Here is a 23,984-nt window from a genome sequence, read left to right on the forward strand (position 1 = left end):
AAGAAAAGATAGAGAAAGAAAGAAAAGATAGAGAAAGAAAGAAAAGAGAAAGAAAGAAAAGAGAGAGAAAGAAAGAAAAGAGAGAGAAAGAGAGAGAGAGAAAGAGAGAGACAGACAGACAGACAGGGAGAGAAAGAGAGAGAGAGTTTATTATGCAGTTAAGCCAACATTAAAAGTGATATTGGGATAGGATTGAAAAATTTATAAACTGTTAATAATTCCCCATTTTCATTTCTGACCTTTCTTATCTATGTTGCAAAGTCACAAATAAACAATTGACTACTTATTCCAACACTAACGAAAACACCAACGAAACCTTAAATCAATAGATATTTTGTAAGGGTGTATCTTCATTGTGCATATTATGTAGCTTTTCATGATCACTTCTCCTTTAGATACACTTCCGACTATCCTAGCCAAAGGGTCGGGCGAGCAACATATAATTTTTTCATTCAAATCTCCTAATACTTGCAAATTTGAATCAAAGAAAAGTGTATAGCGTGTAACTATTTCGAACATTCAAAAGTCGATCTCGGTCCGTTCTCGTATTTTTCAAGAAATATATAAAACCGATATCTGTCGCTTCATACTTGATTAACCGTACAGTCGGCATCTATTACAATTAGTTTTTTTTTATTTTTATATATTATTTTTATATATATATATATATATATGTTCCCTAGTGTTCTATAAAAGAAAGACTTATCGATGATGATGATGACTGTACAAAGCATATAATGTGTTTCTTACAGTTTAGTTGCATCAAAAAATAAGTCATTTAACTTTTATACATGAGACACAATTAGGATGATATTCCATTCCCCACCAAACGAATTTGATAAATCATTTTTACAATAAAAGCGCTACAAAAAAAAAAAAAATGGATCATGATTAAGTTCAAAAACAATACACAATATTACTTAGTTGCATGTAGGATAACATATTTTTCTACACATTCTTAGAAGGGCCAAAAAATTAGGTTAAGAGTAGCTTTTTATACAGACAATTTAACATAACGTTCCATATTCTACTGCAATCAGTTTCTGCATTATCTGGAGAAAAAAAAAAAAAGAGTTCCTGAAGGTACTTTGATTATATCAACGATAGCAACGATCAATTTTAATAAATATATATGTGTACCGCATAACAACAAGCAAGTAGAGAAAAAGTAATGACATTCGTTCGCTTATTCGTCGTTTTCCATAAGAATTTCCAGCACACAAACTAAATGTTTGTTAACGAGTAAATATTAAGAGAAGTGATTTCAAAAATAAAGTCAGTCATGAAAATTCCTCTCTTTAATGGAAAGTCAATCGCGTTAATTCCTCTCTTTTATGGGACGCATGATTAAATCGATTTGGAATCTTGAGTCACTTAATCACTTAAAGTAAATATCATTTATAGTCTTTTTAATGCTTATTACCGCATGCGGTAGATGGCATATATTTTAGATCCTCCACGGTGTAGCTTATTCCTCCTTGCTTCGTAGAAAAGATTTTTATTTTCATTTTTCCTTTTTTTTCTTCCTTATTATTATATATAATTTAAGAATATATAAACGGATGAAACTGAATAAGTTTAAAAAATCATCTCTAAACAGATTAAAATATTGTATTAGAAACGGATCAAAGGAATGTGGTTTCATATCGTGCGTGCATATTTTCTATGCTTTAATATCATGCAACAAAATTGCTATGTCTCCCATATGGAGGCCGTTAAAACTACATATACATATATATATATCGTTATGAATGTAAGATAACATACATGTACGTATGTATATAACTATACTATATTATATATATATATATATATATATATATATATAATTAAGAAAAATAGAAGAGCTTTGGTAGTAATTAAGATTACGGGTACTAACTGAAAACACACTCACATTCATACATACATACATATTTATGTATACACACAGAGACTACATTAAAACACCGGCTTCCTTAGTGACACAGAAAACTACTAAAAAATCAATGACATTTTTTTTTTTTTTTTTCTATACCTTTCTTATGGAGTTGCCTGCCTTCCATTTTCGTTGTTCTATTTCGTATGTTACGATTTATTACTTTTTCTCTTTCCTTTTTCCTAAATGCGTAATATGTGTACATACATCATCTACATAGATATATTCCACACATATTTATGTATATCATGATGTATAACTATACATCTTGACGTTTTATGCGCCCACTTTGTCTTCTCTTTTTAGTAATTGAAAAATATCTACTAAAATAGAATTTCTTTTTGTATCCGATGACAGATACATTCGTTTTGCCGCAAACTTTAACAACATCTTACAAGGAAGACTTCAGGGACTCCACATGACTTAAATTCTGAATTAACTTAAGCATTATCGCCCATCCCTGCATCTATAAAAAAAATATTTTTCGCAATACAATTAAAAAGTTTGTGTTTCTTATGCGTTGCGACCAAAAACAGATTTAACTGTATCTGCGGTAAAAACATTCGCTCGTTCGTAAACATGATGGTGTCTGTCGCCTTCAAATTTGCAAAAGAATTTGAAAATGGCCTAAATCAACTAAACGACACGCTTACAATGTAAATGCAAAACGGCTAACATCCCCTTACAATACACGTACATAATATAAATTTCCACTTTTATTCTAGAAGAATGGAAGCGACACGTACTCAATATTGGAACGTATGGAAGTTTGTTTGTTTTTAGGATAACGCATAATAATGCTTATGAAAAAGTTTCATTCATTATCGCATATAATTTTCTTGCTAACTATAATTCTTCTTCTAATTCTTTAAAGATAAATTCAGTTGTATTCATCACTCCGTGACCGCCTAAACAACCCCCTATGACGAGTATAAGATATGATGCTTCAATCAGCGTACAAAAATTCGCAAGTTATTATGTTAATCGGCGACAATAGACGCATAATCGACAATTGTATGATTAGATCACACTGCTCAAGAAAGGATACGTACTTGCTTATGGTCCCTGACGAGCATTTTATGGGCAGGGAGAACACAAAGATGAAACACAAAAATCTGCTATACCTGAGTATAAGGAATGATGATGTAAGAAACATACAGTTTCGATAAAATCATTCTGCCAATGGATACATATAGTTACCGTGCAAGAAATTTATTATAAATGTTATCACGTATTTATGTGCATAGTCGTCAAAATGATATGACCTAACCTAACATCATTCAAGTTCGTTCTTTACAAATTATGTATCAATAAATTACACACAATATTTCTCGTTTACGTTATGTATGTATGTGAGCGCAAACTATGAAATTTTATTCGTCATAATTCATTCTTCCTAATGAAGCAGAATTAATAATAATAATTTGGCTTTTATTCAATAAAATATTAAAATTTCAACTACCGCTAAGAAAGTGAAAGTCGATCACTCGTACATCTATTTATAGAGTAAACATTGAAATGTTAAAGTTGTACGATTGTTTTAAAACAATCATAACAATTCATCCGATCTCAATTCCAATCTAAGCATTAAAGTAATTTTATAGAATGACCTCTGACAAGCTAAGCTTGTATGCATGTGTATGCATATCCCTCCTACTTCACTGCTTGTGATAAGAGTACATGAGGTATTTTCAAAAAATAAATGAACATTTCAAACTGGCAAAGTCAACGTTCAGCCAAAAGGATTTTGTATAGATGCGAACAAGCCTTCACACAAAGCCGAGAAGATGTTAATGACGATACCCGCCTTGGACAACCGATGGAAAGGTTGAAGTAGTGTAGAAAATTGTTATAAAGAATTACCGAATCACTAGTTAGTTTAGAAGTTGCTAAGGAGGCCGACGAATCGTTTGGCTCATAGCATGCAATTTTTTTCAGATGGCTTGAACGCGAAACGTATAGGAGCGAAGTTTGTTCCGACATTGAATAAGTTTTGATCATAAGCTGTTGAGTAACCTCAATGACAATCAAAATTTGCTCGAAAGGGTCATAAGCGATAACGAAACATCAATACATGATAATTACATCAAAATCACGGCAAGAAGAGCCAAACCCGAAAAAAGCACAGCAACTTTGGTCATAGGCGAAAGTTCTGCTCACTGTTTTCTTCGATTACAATGGCGTGGTGCATCGTGAGCTCTTGCCAATAGTTCGTATGATCCATAAAGAATATTGCTTTGAAGATATGCGTTGTCTGCGTAAAGCAGCCGGAATTGTAGGGCAACCAGTAATGGATATTGCATAACGATAATGCGCCAGCTTGCGAGTAATGGTCTTTCGGATAGCTTAAGAATGCCATTGCGGTAAAAATTTGGCCGTTTGAAGGCGAAATAGTCATCGAACCGTTTTCGCTTGTCTCTAATTTCTATAAACCATTACTCTGCTAAACATGGCTGCATCGATCTCCGTAAGTGGTAAATGGAAGGGGTCAGCTTCGCAGAATATAGCGGATGTGGCAAAACTTCTCAGCCAAAGCTAAAAACTATTTCCTGAGTTGCTTTTCCTGGAGACGGACGGACGGACGGACGTATGCGAATTATCATAGCTGGTTTAGGTGAAAAACGCAGTTTTAATTAATATACCACAAGTTTGTTGCATTCTCTCCAAGTCCAAGCCCTTTTATTTGACACCAATATCGATTGAATTGTTAAAAAAAAAAAAAGTAAACCCACTACGTCGCGTTGTCCGTCGTATTTATTTTCGAATTAATATAACCTAAAGTTTGAACATAAATAGAAAGTAATGAGTAAAAGTTGCCAACTTTTGATCTAAGAGAAACGGAAATGCAGTCTGTTTAAGCTTTACTCCGACCAATTTGGCCCATTCCCAATACTAACCTGTGTGCAGAAACTTCCATCGTTTCTACTAAATTTGAAGACGATATCTTCATTTTTGCGACCAGGAGAGTGCCAACAATGCACACCAGACAAACACACAGACGGACAGACATGGCTAAATCAACTCGGAAGTTTCCCTTAGGGTATTATTACATGCATTATGGGAAAAAACAAAATGAGTATACCCCCATCATACAGTGTTGGGCATAAAACTGTAAACACTCGGGCTGTCCTTCAAAACAAAACTTCGAAGCAAATAATCAGAGTGTTGCTCGTAGTCCAAGGATGGGATATTGAATACTGTTAAGAATTGGACAGTTCGACAAGCTCGCTATAGCCTGTTCTCACGAAATATTTGCATCTCCATGCTAACAAATATCATTCGGTTTAAAAAGTGAAGCCTACTGAGCATGCATAACAAGAAGTTATTCCTAATTTTTCGAATCAAATCATTAAATAACTTTCTATCACATTGAATATTTGGAGTTGATTTATCCGATATTACATTCCATACATAACCCGATATTGTATACTTTATGAATCAATAAAACACATACAAGTTTTATTCATAACGTAATGCGTTCTATTAAAAATTCTAGCTTGTGTTAGTTCGACGTCGCCCTTCACTTGCTATCCAAACTCACTTTCATTAATCGATTTTAATAAACAAGTGAAAGCTTTGTCGTCTGCCAAGGTCAACCATTAGATACCCCACAGCAGCACTTCATATAATGCACTTAAACATTCTTCTACGTCATAATACACCGAAAATTATTCAATATTTTTACGTCAAAGCATACTTTTCACGAAAGGCCTTTTATAGGAGGTCACACGAAACATCCAATTGACCCGATCTCAATTTACTAAATTTACTCTTTAATGATTTTATTATTTTAGACTTGTTACAGCAAATTACAAATTATTTCACTTTGTCGCCATAACGGTCTTACTTCTCATGAATGAGACTTTGGTCTAAATATGGTGACTTGTGTATGATGGGGTCTAAAAAGCAGAACTATAAATCTTACCAAATCGTTGCCGTAGATTAATTTTCATCACAAAATATCAGGAATTAAGGCTCCTTGCCAAGGCTCTTACTATTTATAAAAATCCGTATAATGAATGAAGCCGATAATATATAGACCTATGTACTTCAAATGTCCAGTCCAGTTAAGTTTTTTATCAAAATACATTTATGAACCGAAATTTCAATCATAAAACACCAAAAACAAAATATATTTACCATGAAAATGATTGTTTTTTAGAAGAAGAAGAAACCGTGTATGCGATGATATATTGAAATGTAGCCACTTTTACTACACGATAATACAGCTAAGCATCGTGGGAATGATATCGTGGGTATTCAAAAATTTGCCCCACATATGATTCACACCTTTTACATCCATAACGAAATGCTTTTCCTCCTCAATGATTTTTGTTGAGACATTTTATAAAATTTCAAATTTTTTCCCGCATAGAGACTTTTCAAGATAAGTTGTTAGATGGGAAGCGATCAAAAAAAATGCTTCGATCCGAACTATTTTCAATAGTGTCGGTTCTTAGCCCAAAACAGGCCAAATATATATGAAATTCAATTAAATCTTAAAAATTACGATTTGTAGGCTGAGTATAAAGGGGACATGGACAGACGGACAAAGAGCGAGAATAATTATGCATCGATCAATACAATGTAAAGTGAATTTATCCTAAGTTCTTTCTGAGTGTTACATAAATCCGTACAAACTTAGTATATCCACCATCTCTGCCATAAGTGGTGTAGGGAATAACGAGTCAAACATCAGAAGAGCATTGTACATATAGTGTCAATATGAAATATGATTATCAACGAATAATTGCTTAAGTTAAATTTTTCTCATAACTACCACCTCTACTATTAAACCCAGTACAATATATGTATGAGATTTATCAAGTATGCCGTAGTGCAGAGGAATATTAATTTTATAATTACATTTGCAACAGAAATCAACGAATCATTGACCTTGGGCGGTGAGTGCTCAATCTCTCTGCACGCTATCACATCGCGGTATCTCTAAATGACTTACGTTATCGTAATCAAGTTTTCCTTCCGTTTTTTTTTTTTTTTTTTCCTATAGCCCAAAAGTGAAAGGAGATCCTTACAGTGCGTTATAGTAGTAGATTTTTTCGGTTTAATGAACGCTGATGATAAACATTTAAACGATTTATAATGCAATTTGTCTAAGTATATTTTATAAATCAGATTTTTTTTAACTACTTAGTCTAGAGCATAGTGTCCACTTTACACTTTTGAAAGTGTCATGCAATGTTGTTATTATTAAAGAACTCTAATAATCAAATTCATTTTTTTTTTTTCTTTTTTTTTTTTTTTTGTAAACACACTTTTAAAGTCTTTAAAATTTACATTTTCGTAGATGTGTTTGTGAGGGTGAATATGCATGCACACAAAGTGTGTATGCATTTGTAAGTATGACAGCATAAGTTAAAAGATGTTTTGAGAAAGTTTTATATTTTAATTTAAGCATTTTGTAGCTTGAAGTTTTTAACAACAAAGAAACTTGTATTGAAATATATATATATATATACATTACATATATATTATATATATATATATAGAAAGTTGTGATCAGTAACGCAAAATGCAAGCGTGTGGTAAGCATTTCGTTAAAAATTCTAATTTTTAAGAAAAAAATTACGGCACTTTTCGCATTCGTTGATAATAAAACGCTAAAAAAAAAAAAAAAAAAAAAAAAAAAAAGATATAAATCAACTAATAATCTAAGTACGCGGAAAAATATTGAAACATTGAAAAAAAACTTTGTTCACCGAAATATTTCGCAATATAAGTCGTCGTTTCTTATACGACCTTGTGTTACACAATTTCGCAAAGAGGCGTTAGATAAAATTAAATTGACTAACTTGGCCGAAGATAAGATGCGGATGAAGGGAGATTAGCGCCCCCTCCCCCCCCCCCTCCCCCTCCCGCACAACCTTGCCTTCCTTTTGCCACCCACCGATATTCTCAACAACATTATACGCCACAATCTATTACTTATTTGAGTACTGACAGTTCTTACCCGAATCATATTACCATAGGCTCCTCTGGTCTTCTGGCAATTTGTAAGCTCTAAATTCATATAGATTTCAATATCAATTTTAGATATAATCTAGAAACAGGTAAGTAGTTCATATGTAACGAGCGGAAGGGGGAAAGATAGTGGGGAGGGGGGAGGTTGAAAATAGATCTTACAAAATATGAAAGTTCAACTTGGATACCGCGTAATACTAAACATGTGTAGAGTCTGTATTATTGTTAGTAGCAACTATTTTATCAAAGGTGCCCTATACGTATGTATGTATGTATGTATATATAGTCTCTGCACTTAACAAATAAGTCGAGTACGCTGGATGCGGCAAAACTTCCCATTCGAGCTGCAACAATGTATCCTTTGGAACTCTTGCAATATGTTGCAAAACGTTATCATGCACTATACTTTGCTGATCCCACCATAAGCACAGCAAAATCTTACGGACATGAATATTTCGGTTCGGTATCGATGTGGGTCGCTCTCCTGGACTAATACATGACTTTTTGCGCTTGGAATTATCATAGTTGATCCAATTTTAATCGCCAGTCAAAAACTTTCTATATTTTTGCTCGACTAGCGACTCGAAACCGCAATGTCGAAACGGTTCGAAATGCCATTTTTCGCCAATTAGTGTTATGGTCTTTTCTTCTTTCTTTTTCGATTTTTTGACAGTTGACAGATTTGACAGTTGATTCATCAACTGCTAAGCTGTTAGCAAGCATTTTAAGCGTTTGAGCTGAATATTCGTCCAAAAAGTCTTGCAATTCATTGATTTCGAAGCTTATGGTTGTCCTGTTCCATTGTATCCCAATTTTTAGTTTGGGTTTCAAAAGAACGATCCTAGAGGATAACAAAAGTTCGAAATGTGTTTGATAATAACGTTTCCATCGCTGATCCAAACATATGTAAGAAACTATTAGATTGCCTAAATTGTCAGAGATTCTTTCCCAATGTTATGGGCGTTTACATAAAAATCAAATTTACTTTCAAAACTGACTTTGCACGACCGGTATAACTAATAATATTATCAAATTAGAGAGCTTTCTATTTCAGTTTTTGAGTTGATCCAAGGCCAAATGGATACAATACAGTCATGGTTAAATCGCTCATAAGTCTAGGGCTGATCTAAAAGATGTTACATAAGCAAGCGTCTCCTCTCGCATTATAAAAACGATTCATGCGTACCGGACCGGAAGCAAAATCGTGTTATACGAAACTTTATTTATTTATTTATTTTTTTTTTATTTAAATGAAGACAACAATAATAATATAATTTAAACTTAGATATAATATAAATCAAGACAATGCGTAATCATCATGGTGTTGTATCGAAACCAAGTCTTAAAATGTAAAATTTTATGATAGCATAGATTTCATTTCATTCCAAAAAACGCATATAAATGAAAAACATAAGTTATTTTCATATATATATATAGGAAACTCAACAGTATGATTATAGGCAAAAATTAATAATAATGACGATCGCGAAACTAATATATATATATATATTTTTTTTACTTAAAATTGATTGCAACTCCTCTCAATAAGTAGATAAAGTAAAAGTAAAAAACAAAAGTTATTACAAAAAAAAAAAAAAAAAAAAAAAAAATCCAACGGAATATATATTCGATTTTTTGAAATTGTGCTTTTTTTTTAAAACCGTATTATTATAATGTTCGCAAATATTGCTCGACTAAACGAGGCACGCCTGTTTATATCTATACATATAAATATAAATAGGTCCATAGAAAAACAGGTGCATGTTATTTTATGTTGATGGATGGATGCTATCAATTCTTTTCCATTTCCACTTATTCTACACAATTTATTTACTATTTATTTACAAAGTAGGAACATTTCAGTAATTAAAAAATGGTTTCACAGTGATACATGTTAAACGTGATCACAAAAAGGTGTTCAATTCAAATATATATGGGTGGACAGTAATAATAAGGCGGACGTGCAAAAAACTTGAAAATAACGCAACATTTTGTACCTAAAAGTAAAACATTTTTAATAAAAATGAATTCAGACAATTTCGACAATTGTGCTGTGGCACCTAAAATCTCGCTGACGAGCTTTGCGGCAGCCACCTTTCCCACAATTCCTGACGTATAGAATCGCAAAAAATGCACCTCGCACCTATTTTGGTGCCTACCTGTTGTGTACATATACATACTAGTACACGCACATATATATATATATATATGAGAAATATATATATATGAATGAATGAATACATCTATGTATGTTAAATGATAAAGAAATGGAAAATACCAGTGTACATTCCTATACATAAAATAACAGTTTCCCATTCAATATTATTGATTTATTTACCGTAGGTCGACATCGTAATCGTGGAGCGCTTACAATTCTTTTTCTTACTAATTCATTACTTTTGTGATTTATTTGAAGCAATCTGCTGCGGAAGCCCACTAAACACGTTCAGAGGCTTGTGGTGACGCTATTCCATCATATTCTATCTAAGTGTCGGTTTCGCCGTCAATGGCTTAAAAGTGGCGGCACAAATTGCCTGAAAATGCTATTTTTTCTCTACTTGTTGCAAGAGTTGTCCAGGTTGTCCAGATATGGCGTCTGCTGATTACCTTACTTGGTACCTCAAGTCGGTGCAGCATGGCTCAATCGGCACGCGGGTCTGCAAATTTGAAGAGGTGCGTAAAGGGATCGCTGCTGTCAAGCCATTACAAATTCTTTTGACATGATATCGCCATGTTGCAATGTTGTAGAAAATGATGGAAACTATTTTGTTTTATATAAGTGTTGTATCAAATTTTCCACAATAAATGCCCTTTTTAAGTGAAAAAGCGATCCACATTTTTTGCAAACGCCTAATATGCCATATGTGTGTGTGTGTGTGTATATATATATTTTATGAGCTTTCTGGTGCATATATTTCTGGATGTTCGAGTGTGGAAAACGCATTTAACATAACTGCATTCCTTTGTGATTACATTATTGCGACACTACAAAGCACATTTGTAATTATACACGGATTGAAGTAACACCCAAATAGTCAAACACACGAATTGAAATAAAGTTTTTATAGCGAAATACATAAAAATAAATTGCGGTGATTTAATCGGCCATTTGCCTTACTTCTAAACAAAAATGAATGAGAAATGAATACATTCTACGACACCTGTATATGTAATTATTTAACTTGATCATCATCATCATCTTGCCTGCTTGCTTACATTTATGCTATTGTAATACTTTCATGTTAATAAATTATTATTAAATCTATGTTAAGAGAAATTGTGTTATACGGAGAGCAATTAAACCACATATGTATATCCGTTTCAAAGTCTGCTTCTAAGCGTGCTTGTAAGCATGTCTTATAATTTTTATAAATAAATGCATCAACGTAAGCACAAATTCTTACTTATTGCAGTTTTGTTTGTCTTGTGAAAATGTAAGTGACAACTATTAACACAACTTTCTATTCAAACTTTAAATCAATTCACAAAATTATAGCTATTAAAAATGTATGTACACGTATGTGTGCACACACACACACACATCCGATCTAGCACAATTGCTTGAAAATGAATTAAAGAATTAAAGATTTCTTAACTTTCTCATATCTCTTCTGTTCTCAATTTGTTTTTTTCTTTTTTTTTTTTTTCCTTTTAATCTTATTTTTATCGCCTACACGCAATTAATTCATTACTAAATAACTTATTATATCGCTTTTGTGTCAACAAGTACTTTCACGGGAAAGAAAAGAAAAAATAACGGTTAAATGCAAATAAATAAACAAATCCAATTAACAAAAGGTATGCAAAGAAAAATAAATAAAATTTCAACAAATTAATTAAGATATCAACTTAAAAGTAATTACACGATCGATTATGAATAGAATTGATTGCCTCCTCTTATTGCACAGACCATTCGTAATAGATATGAATGAATATATTTCACTCTATAAGTAACAAAACTCTCTTAGCCCATCTCAACTTTTTTTGAGGAAAAATTGATCAAATTGATTATCGAAAAGAAAAATCCATCAATATCAATTTAGCTAAATATAAATAAATCATTAATTTCTTGTTGCGAACGGTATCGTGAATAGATTAAGCTTGCTTTGAACTTTATCTGCTCTAATTGATGTTTCCAAATTTAACCGCTTTTATGTATATTAATGTATGTATAAACACAGTCTATATATATCTGCGATAAGTATAAACATCAAATAGTATTATGAAGTCCATCCAAGTGTTAAATTAATGAAATCCATCACTTAACTATTTTTCATTTTTAATAGTCGGAAGAAAGCATTTTACATATCGCCATAGGTAGTACACATATGCTTGATTAGCGTAAGATTCTGAATAAATTCAATCATTTCTTTTTATAAGTTATATAACGCAAAAGTTTCACGATTGCAAAATTTTTTGCGAATTAGATGAAATTTGACACATTTGCTGTATACAAATCGACATGAAGTGCTTTCAAACAAACATACATTCCTAAACAAGTTAGAAACTTGAAAGATACAAAATAAAAATTATACTTAAATGATTTATGACGTGGTGTCCATATACTAACAAACAAAAAGTTTAACAGGCTTTTTTATTTTCTCTCCTAACGCGAACAGCTAAACACAAATTGTTCGAATCACCCAAGTCTCAGCGATTGTTGTTTCCAAGTTCATGCCGCATTTTAAAATAATCAAATTTTTAAACTGTATTTCAATGTTTTAGATATTGAACACTAAATCTCTTAGCCTACGCTTTGATTAACTTGGTTAAAAGAAAAACAGAACAGATCAGAATAGAGTTGAATATATATATATATGTGTGTGTACACAGATGTATATAAATGTATATATATAAATTTTTTTTTTATATCATTATTTATTTGAAATTACTCTTATATTTGACAAGCGGGAAAAAAATGCTCTCCTTTACGAAAGGCAGAGGAAAGAAAGAAAAACTTGCTAATAAAAAAAAAAAAAAAAAAAAAAAATTTATATAAAAGTAGAAAACGCACAGGTATACACATATTAACGAAGTAAGAGGGAAAGAACTTAAAATAATGATGAAAAAAAAAAAAATACATGAGAACAATTTGAAATTTTGCTACAAAACATCAATAAATCATTTCGCCCCAAAATGAATTTAGGTAAGGTAATCGACGTTATACGGGACGACTGTGTGATGGTTTTAGCGCGGCATTTGAATGAGATAGAGCGGTTTCAAACTAAATCTACGAACTCATTTACAGATTGAGGCTTACAAATACATACACATGCGTATATATATATATATATATATATATATATATATACATTTGTATATATGTCGTACATGCATCCCCACTGCTTAAAACATCGAAGCATACAACCACAAGCACAACGTGCAAATAAACACTAATACACGGAAGCAGCAGTAGCGAATTAAAAAGCAAAAAAAAAAAACAAGCGTCAAAGTGGAGCAGCACACTCGCCTATGTATCTATATGCTTACATATATAGAAATATATAGAGGCTGTGCAAGCAACCTTTATATGATCAGAAAAGAAAAAAAAACCCCGCATACTACTCGGCTCACGTTAATATAATTGCGGTGGCGCGTATTTTGTATGATTTATATGTTTAAAAAAATTATTTTTAATTTATATATATATATATATATATATATATAATTTATATATATGTATATATATATATATAAATCATGAAAACTTACATTTTCTCTGGTTTGGTATTTTCTTTCTTTGTTTGTTTTCCGTCAGACCAAGCTCCACTTCACTTACGTTTTAATCACGTATTTCTGCAAATGTTATTCGATCAACGTTTGCTTTTGTTATTGTTTTTCTTTTTTCATCGAATTTTCCTTAAAATTTCGCATTTATTTTTTTTAATCTTTTCAGTTTACTTGCATTTATTATGTATTTTTCGTTCTTTTAGTTTTCTTTCTTTTCCACCACTTCTTTGCACACACGCACGCACGCACACTGGCACTCATATACACATTCAGTGCGGCATCGGGGAAAAAAATGATATTTTCTTTCAATTTTTTCACATGTAATTTTTTATTAGATATTTATTGAAATTTTATAGAATTCATAGAAAAAAACGTTTATTTAACATTTCTCAATGTTTTTTATCAATTTTAAAATAATTCAAATGTACAAATTATTCAATTTTCTTAAGCGAGACGGTGAAAACGAAATTTTTTTATGGAAAAATCCGAAAGCACACGAACCATGTTTGCTGTAAAGTGCTGCCAGCATCAGAAGTTTGTCGACATTTCGTAAATGTGACTGAGTTGTGGAGAGTTAGAAATAGAAATAGAAATACGAATGGGAATTAATGAGATTTGAAAAATGGAATTGTAATCATTTTTAAAGACAACCATAAGCGTTTTAAAATATTTCGATAAGGTATTATTTATTAATTTTTAGGGATTATCATTACGATTTTCTCTTTTTTTAATCATTTTCATATACGGAAAAAAATTAAATGTCTTATTACCTGCCTGTAATACTTTTACTTGAGGCGCGGCCCCAAAATTATCAATCTAAATTTTTCAAGTTATTCAGTTAAAATAATTTGTTCGATTTTCACTACGAATTTGCAAAAAGACGTAGTCGTGACATTCGAAAAATTATGAAAGTTCGCCTTAAAATTAGTAAACTCTTTTCAATCAATTATACATATTTCCTACAAATTTAATTAAGGAAAAGATTTAAAAAAAAAACGGAGGACAGTATTTTTATATCAGATTAGATGTAATGGAATAGTTGTAAAATACTTTTGATACACGGCCTCGTAGCATATATTTATAAAAGATCAAAATAGTAATCAGTTTAATAAATCCAAAGCCCCTCCGGTCGTTTACCACAACAATATTTTAAAAGCCCGATTAAAATTAAAATGTGCCTCGTATATTTTTCAATGAATGCTATATAGGCTATTTAGGATTTGTAAACTATTTGAGGAGTTTAACAAATATACTTCTTGATATTACTGCCCATCCATAGAAAAAATTCGTTGAATCCGTTCATCCGATGAGAGTTTTTAAAATTAAGTAAACGTTATTTAATATTATAAGTGTCGAAATTCTATAATTTGCTTACATAATTATATGCTGCGTACAATGCAAAGTAAATTTATTTAATGGATGATGTCTAGATATCCTAGGATAACTTTCTAATTTTTATACATTGTTGATTAGCGTCAAAATCAAAACTGCTTTGATTTTACTTGCTAGCTTTTCATTCAAACCCTCCTTATGAATATATACATTGTTTAAATTATATATTTTCGTCAGCTAAACCCATTCATGCTTCGATCGTTAATTAGGAGCAAATTACATACAGAAAGGCAAAACACGTAAAAATGCTTTCTAGTTTTTGCAATTATCTATGAAACGCGGTATACTGTCTATAATAAGCAAAGCGAATTTCGCTGTAAGTAATCAATACCATAGATGATGTACATCGATCGCATAGATGTTGGGAATCCGAGACTCATTTGCCTTAACATTAAATATATATAATAATATGAAATTTTTTCAAAAAATTCTACAAATCATGACAGCAGAACGAAATGATAATTAGAAACCGATATACATTCGTTCAGAAAATTCTCATAATTTTCGGAATACTTATGGTAGATAGATGTGCCAATTTTTCAAGATTAGAGTAGATTTTGTAGCGTTAATTGAAACTCACTCACTTCGATATTCAGTATAAGAAAGCGAAGCTGCTAGATATTAGATGATATTATACGACGCAGTTTGATGTTAACTGTATCGATTTATGAAAACATTCATAGTGATGTAAGCACAAAAGAAAACATATGTTTAACTATTTATTTTTGTACATAAACTTGAACGTTTTATTGCCGCCACAGATTATAAATAATTGTTTTTTACACGTTACTAGGAAGAAATAATGGCTAGTAAATCTCCACAACATATTAACTTAAATGAAGATTTGGATTGGATAAAATTAAGAGAAGAAACGGGATCGGCATTCCCGGAAACGACAAAGGAGAAAATGATGCGCAAAATTAAAGAGAATCCACTAGTACCAATAGGTAACTACAAAGTTTTAAATGAGTGTTTGCCTTATATAAGCTAAGAAAAACTGAATACATATACGCATATTCTTGAAATTTCCTGAAACAGGTTGTTTGGCCACAGCTAGTGCGTTAGGATTCGGTTTGTATAATTTCCGTACTGGTAACCGCCGAATGTCGCAAATGATGATGAGAGCTCGAATTATTGCCCAAGGGTTCACAGTAGCTGCATTGGTCGTCGGTGTAGTTATGACCTATAACAAAAAGGAATAAATTTTCATTGAAGGGTATACGCTAGTATATTTTAAAACTCATTCTCCTAGTTTTTTATAAGAATTGTGGTGAAATCAATTATTTTCTTAAGTTCCACATCCCACGAATTATTGAAAACAAAAACAAAGAAGCAAAATAAATATGACGTAGATGTAAAATATTAATATCACCTCCTTGCTTGTATTTAGCTTACTATGTGTAAATATACTACTGATATGTGATGTACAAAACAAAAAATCTATCAATATTTGAACGTCATCTCTTGTTAAGCCCATAAATTTAATGCTCCGTCGACGTCTAATATGCACAAAAATAGGGAACAGTCCTAATGAGTGGTTGCTTTATCCAAGCTGAACTGACATTTATTTTTTATTACTTTAAAAAAATGTAGATATTTTCCGGTATTCTAACGCGCTCTTAATTATTTGAGAATTACTGCGCTTAGCCGCGGTCAAGTTCTGTTGACGGAAAGAAAGCAATGCTTAAATTAAATTCAATAGAGAATGAAGTTTATATCAAAAGGATTTATATGAAAGAAGAGGCGGAAAGTCGTAGTCGTAGAAAATTGATGGTAAATGCAAGTACAGTATAATGTGAACTGTTCCAAGGCAATAAAACTATCGAGCAAGAATATTATCAACAACAACTTCGGTAAACAAAGAAAAAGTCCCCGTAATATGTGAAAAACTACAATGACGTGATTTTTTGACCCATCTCAGGGGAATAATGATATTTTCATTTTATCAAAACCATGGCCATGGAATATTCATATTCTTGGCCATCGAATCGTGTCAATTTAAACATGATCTTGTATACGTCTATATAATGTCTGTGGTAAGCATTCTCTTAGTTTCAAGTTAAGGCAGAAACAGTGAAAGTTACTGAATGCAGATTACTATTAAGAATAGGCTAAAAAGACATGCCCACTGTACAATATGAAGATATCGCCTTCAAATTTGGTAAAAACATTGAAAGATTTATTTATGTTAACAATGGGCCAAAGAACACGTTTAGATTATTCGTAGAGTACAATAGAGGTGCGATGATAATTTGTAAGGATAATCTATAAAAAAAATCAGCTATGCCCATCCAGGATTATAAAGTATAAAAATGTAGTTTTCTATATATATATTTTTTTGCAGTTTTTTTTTACGATGATGGTGGTGGGCACAGATGATTCGGGCATAAGCTAAATAAGTTTTCTTCGCATTGCTTAGTAGATAGCAAATTCGACAAGTCGGCGTATCTGACCAATCACCAATGCGGTAGACCATACTTTGTTTAAAATTGGCATATAGCTAATCTATAGTGATTGCTTGATCTGTAAAGGCCGTACACCTGCTACAGAATCGGCTGCATTCTGTTCCTCTTCTTCCATTTGCTTCTGAACATCACCGTGCTTTCATATGCGTAAAGAGATATCCCTTTAGTGATAAGTTATATTTAAAAAAAAAAATTACCTTTGTACTTTCTGTTCCATAGTTTTTGCTGACCTTCAATTGTTTACGAAAAACTGTAGCTCTACTGTCTCATAACGCGTCCTTGACAATGTAAGTCGTTGTCTAGGTGCAGTCACAGATTCCTTATATGGTTTTACATGGATTTCTACTTTGAAGACCTAACTGCACCTAACTCGATGGCACACGAGTCATCTCGACAAGTGACAACCGACGCACCCCAAGGTGTAGAATAATCCCCAATGGAGGAGGTCCTACTACTCCTGAAGCGCCGCCATACAGATGGGGTGTGAGCCATTTTCTTGCTTATTGGTATGCCTCTTGAGTAGTTCTCAACGAAACTTCGGGATAACCACAGCCACCATGATAATTCTTGAAAGGCCGTATGTAGCAGTCAGGTAAGAAGGCATTCTCCCGGCAATCAGACGGTTAGTGCAGCTTCCTAGTAGGAGCAATCCTACTTTTGGGCAAACTGATTTCCTTGGATACCCATTAATATCATGGCTTATCGTTCGTACAGAACTTAGATAGTGCTATACAACTTTGGGTGATCTCTTACTGTACGAAGCTGAAGCCATTCTTGCCTTCGGATTCTCCACACGTCACAGTAGGCATACCAAACACTATCCTTTCTCGAGAAAACAATGCTTCTCAGGTTGTCATCGCACTGCACACACCCCACCCCAGTTTTTTTCAAAAAATTGTGCGTTTTTGAAACCTCTCGCGATTAAGCGCATTTGAGGTTTAGGTTGATATCAATGAAATGCCCGCAGAATTAGCAAAGCTCCCCTCTCAACGTGTAAAATAATTCCACACCGCTTAGAAGCTCTATATCAAATTGGGATACCAGATATTAGAGTATGTGGTGTGGTCAAAGGTCTATCAAAAGAAATTTGTTCATTTATTGCCACTATAGAAATTCGTTTTGAACATATAACTAACGGGTCAAAAAGTCATCCAGCAAACATTGATTTCCTTATGTCAGGGCATACAAGATGTCTGAGCTATTTAACACTGTGTCTTCTCCCCCACGAAAACCTAAATACTACAAAAAGTATCATAACGTGAATCGTTCTTTCAGAGAATTTATATTTCCGTCCGATTGTGATTTTTGATATAGCATCTAGGCGCAGTTTCCTTAACCCACATATCTGTTCGCTTTTGATGGAATTTTCATCTACAATTTGGCTAATCGCCAGCTACTGGCGGATGGTTAGAAAGAGAATTTCCTGCAAATAGATTCTGACAGTTTTCCATGCAGGCTCTTCCGTCCTTATATAATTTCCGTAAAAGTATTATTTTTTTTTTTTTTTTTGTTATAAAGCTAAACAAAATACGCAATGCTTTTGCAACATTCTGTATTGCCCAGGGTTCCATAAATTGGAATAGATAGAGCAAGTGCACTGACGAGTTAACTCGTCACTGATCAGCAATCTTTTAACAGATTATAATTTTTTGATTGCGTTCTCTCTGCTTCTTATCATTCAGATGAAGGCATCAATTGTAAGAGCAAGGGTCTTAAAGTATTAGCACAATCATCTAAGGCTATCGGTTTATTGGACTTGAGATCTGCGCCCACGGCCATTCAGGTTGTTAGTCAAGATCCTTTGCCTAGTCATGAAGACTCGAAGTCAAATGAAATATTACGGGCTGTGCTCGAAAAAACAATATATAAATTTTTCAAGTTTTTTTTTTTTTTTTTTTTTTTTTTTTTTTGGTACCCATGTCCCCACATTTTGCCAACACCAACGCAGTAATCACGCCTTAGCCAACATATTCGCCGGACTTGGCCACCTGCCATTTTTTTTTATGTTCCCAAAACTGAAAAGATCTATGAAAAGGCGGAGATAATAACCGCATAGCTGGACGAGCTCAAAACCATACAAGGCATACCAGAACAAATCTAGTCTGTCGTTGTTAAATGAAAAAAGAAAATATCTTTTTTTTTTGTGTTTTTCTTTTAAAAAACTTGTAAAGACTTTTCTTATTACCTGACATCTCACAAAGAAATGAAAAAAATTTTTTTTTTGTTTTTATTTTATTCTCATCATCGACACATCTTTCAATGCTAAGTTTATCTTTCAATTGTATTTAGCATTAACAAGAGAAATTTTCTGTAATTGAAATTTATTTCCATATCGTTTTGTTGGGGATTTCTCATTTTCGTTTAATTATTATTATTATTTTTTTTTTATTTATTTATTTTTTTGTCCATTATTACATTATAAATTTGTTTTGTGTTTTCCCATCAAAGTAAATTTTTTTTTTTTTTTTTTGTTGAAATGACTGACACTCTGTGTGTGCTGCTAGGTAGCGTAATAGTTTACAATTTTTATATTCATTCGATTCTCTTGATCTTAATTGAGTTTCATTTAAACCTTAAACTTAGGCAAATTACGTTTTATTGCGGTTGTGATTGCGGTTCTTGTAGCTGTTATTCCTATTTATTACCAATTAAAAGATTTATGAAATATTTCAATGACTTTCATTAGCTGTTTCTTTTTTTTATTTTTCTTTTCTAATATATGAAAACACTAAACAGGTAAGACGATTTATGTTGATAGCTGTTCATGTAAAGGACAGACAACGAATATTTTTTAATTTTTTTTTTAGGAGAAGTGGTTAACATAAAATTATGTAATAATTTGCTTTCTATGGTTTTCAATTATTATGTTGGCAAAAAAAAAAAAAAAAATAAACAAATAAAAAAAGAACTTTAAATAAAATTTTTTTGTGAAATAAAACAAAAAAGAATTTAAAAAAAAGGAGGATTTTTTTTTTCGCTTAATATGTAAAAATTTTTCCAAAACAAGTTTTGCTTAATTCCTTATTTAAAAAAAGGCACAAACTATACCTTTCGCTTGCTTTAGTTAATTATATGCTGAATAACTAAAATGTTTGTTGTTTTTTTTTTTTTTTAATTTCACTACAAGATTGGATTATAATGCTTTAACACTAAGGACTTGATTTGGAAAGATGTTATGCTATTTTTTATTTTCGTTTTGAGTTGTTTGTGTATTTATTTCATGTTTTTTTTTTTTTTTTCTTTCTTTTTGTGTATAAATATTTGGTTTGATTTGTTTTATGTAGAAATTATTATCATTCTTATTTATTTATTTATTTATTTTTTTTATTAATAGTTGAATGTTTCTTTATTATCGGAAGAGTTGGAAAATTTTAAAACAAAGCAAACCTAAATAATTATAAATTATATACATACATATATGTATATATATATATTTATATATATATATATATATTTATATATATATATATATTTATATATATATATTTATATATATATATATATTTATATATATATATTTATATATATATTTATATATATATTTACATATATATTTATATATATATTTACATATATATTTATATATGTATTTACATATATATTTATATACATAAACATATATATATATATATATATTTGTGTATGTGTGTGTGTGTGTGTGTGTGTTTGTATGTACATATGTATATACACACGTTTATACAGTTTTAATTTGTCTATATTTTTTGTTGTTCTTGTTGTTATTATTATCATTATTATTATTATTATTATTATTATCATTATTATTATTGGTAGATGGTAAACGGTTTTATATAGTGTGTCCTTAACTTAGCTCTTTCTTGTTACTTGTTTTTTTGCTTGCTGATAATTATTCATTTAGACAAAAGTTTTATGTTTTAAAGAATTATTTCATTTACATTTCTTTATATTACTTTATTTTTAATGGTACATAGATCTTACCTTTTGTACATATTTTTTTATTAATATGTAAATATATATGTACATAATATAGGGTGAACCAAAATGAACTGATATTTTACAATTTGCAATAAACGAGTGCACATAAGCAATCATCGTTAAATACCGTGCCTTTACTTGCATGCGTGCCTAAAACAAAATGTTTATTAATTATCAAATAACATTAAGAAAAAAATGAAAATAAAAAAAAATAAATAAATAAATACATAAAAAATTGCATTTTAATTATATTAATTAAAATGTCAGTTGATTTTGGTAGACCCTTCTTACACTTGTACATTAATGTCAAGGATATTCTTTAAACAAATTCTCATATCCTTGACTTGACTTTTGAGTTTTTGTTTTTTTTTTTTTTTGATCGTTTTTTTATAAGCTTTTTTTTCTAATTAAAACAATAAAAATAAAAAATAAATTTGGAAAAAAAAAAACAGAAAATGAATTTTTAAAAATATTTTTACATATGCTTATAGGTGCTTTTTTAAAATAATTTATTAGGTAAAATTATTACTTATTTGCATATTAACAGAGATCCAAACACCCGCTCATTCATACACACAGAAACATACGAGCGCGCACGCGCTTTTAGGCACCCTTACTTACTCATTCTCTCGAGCGCATACACACACACACACACACACACACACACACACAAAAGTGTACACACATGCATACATATAATTGCACACAGACATTTATATACGGATAAATGTTCTCTTCTATTATAAGCATTCACGTCAAAATAGGGTGTTCAGTTTTTAGTTTCATTCTCTAGAGCATACTTTTCATCAAAGTTATGTATCGATATTCGAAATAGCATTCGATTTTATAGATTCGTTTATATATGGCGAATTTTCATAATTGATCTAACGAATTTCACCTTTAACTTTAAAACACCTTTCTGTTCAGTCGTTTATATACATTTCAACAAACCGATGCCTATCTTTACCAATCATTTAAATTCATTAACAAATCTTTTTTTTATATTCAATAAAATGAAGAAGACCGTTAAAGTTGCTAAATTAAGCGTGCGATTACATTTCATCGAAATAAAGTTCAAACCCAAACTCAAACTCAGTTCGTACTCTGACTAGATGCTGTAAGCGAGAATATATCTGAAAAAAAGAATCGGTCGAATTTATATTTTCATGAATAAGGGGTCACTGCGATCACTGCGATGTAAGATTGCTTTCATTTTTTTTTTTTTTTTTTTGAGATAATTTGTTATTGCATTTTCGACAAGTTTATAGATTATATACTATATGCGATCGTTATCGGCATAATTGATTTATTGTAAATGAAATGAAATCCGATAAGTAGTCAGTACTCTCCTCTTGATTGCAAAATATACCGGAAGCTGGGTAAAGGCCAGTAAAGTTTCCCCTGCTGAAGTTTCTCTGGCAAATCTTAGAATAGTCGAGTCAGAGTAGAGGCGTAAGACCCCAAAATTTTGTTAAGATATTCTTTTACCTGACTATTCACAAAAAGTAAAGGCTTTTTGGTCGCTGTAAACTTCTAGTAATCGTCTGAGAAATTTTACAATTTTTAATTAATTCTTATTATTAGTTTTCTCTTCTTCTTCTTTTTTTAAAATTATCCATTCAAAATTAAATCATCATTTAGATTTGTTATGAAAGCGAAGCGAAATGTCTTTAAGAGAATGTACACAGGGGAAAGACGTAAACTGAGCACAATATATATCTAGAAGTTTGTAGTATTGTAACGAATTGATGTTCATCATGCGGCGAGATATCGTATCAAATTAGAGGCATGATGGGATGGATACACTGCTACATCGAAATTTGTATCCTCTGATATCTAATGCCTAATAAAGCTTTAGTATTATATGCTTGTAATCATTGTAACCATTCACCGAAAATGATGAATGGACTCGTTTCAATTGCTCGATTGGAGAGAAATAGGGATTAAATGGTTTAACTTCTTTGTGACGTGAATGAGATTTATTGAATATACATAGGGGTATGTATATTATGTGTATATATATGTATGTATGTACATATGTATTATTTGTTTTTTTTTTTTTCACCTTATTCTATTTTATATAAAGTTGGCTATTCTCTTGGTTGAATTAATTTCCTATTATTACGATTTCCGTTACAGTTGACCGTAAATATATTTATAAATATACAGGCATAGGTATATGCATATATACGTACGCAAACTCACGCACATATATATATATATGTGCATATATATATATATATATATATATATATGCATATGTATATACGCATACATATATGCGTTATATGTTTATTTATTATTTATTTATATATACGGTTTTGGTCAAAATAGAGAGAAATACGGGAATATTAGGACAGGGAAGAAAAAATTGTTATTATTATTATTATTTTTTGAAATTTTCGTCTTCATGACTCATGAAAATGGTTTACAGTTATGACGTTAGAGTTTAACGGTGGGTGAGTTCTATTATAAAAACTTTGAGCACCCATTCATTGTAAACCAGAAAATAAACTAAAAATGTTTAATAATCTTGAAAATTAATT

At 31.2% G+C, this 23,984-nt stretch overlaps 2 protein-coding genes across 2 annotated transcripts in view; one reads left to right on the forward strand and one right to left on the reverse strand.

Annotated features, from left to right (window-relative positions):
* LOC119631558 (mucin-5AC-like) overlaps positions 1-13,791 on the reverse strand; it is a 26,581-nt gene extending 12,790 nt beyond the window's left edge. The window contains exon 1 of the mRNA XM_038023882.1: positions 13,610-13,791. The gene's annotated coding sequence lies outside the window, so the exon portion shown is untranslated. The remainder of the gene's footprint in view (positions 1-13,609) is intronic.
* Positions 13,792-15,722: 1,931 nt separating this feature from the next.
* LOC119640050 (HIG1 domain family member 2A, mitochondrial) lies at positions 15,723-16,317 on the forward strand. The gene is made up of 2 exons (XM_038037828.1): positions 15,723-15,966; positions 16,058-16,317. The coding sequence occupies exons 1-2, from the start codon at positions 15,822-15,824 to the stop codon at positions 16,219-16,221; spliced, it is 309 nt and encodes a 102-aa protein (XP_037893756.1). The 5' UTR covers positions 15,723-15,821; the 3' UTR covers positions 16,222-16,317.
* The last annotated feature ends 7,667 nt before the right edge of the window (positions 16,318-23,984 follow it).

The sequence above is a fragment of the Glossina fuscipes genome, unplaced genomic scaffold (assembly GCF_014805625.2).
Source record: "Glossina fuscipes isolate IAEA_lab_2018 unplaced genomic scaffold, Yale_Gfus_2 0, whole genome shotgun sequence".
Lineage (NCBI taxonomy): Eukaryota > Metazoa > Arthropoda > Insecta > Diptera > Glossinidae > Glossina > Glossina fuscipes.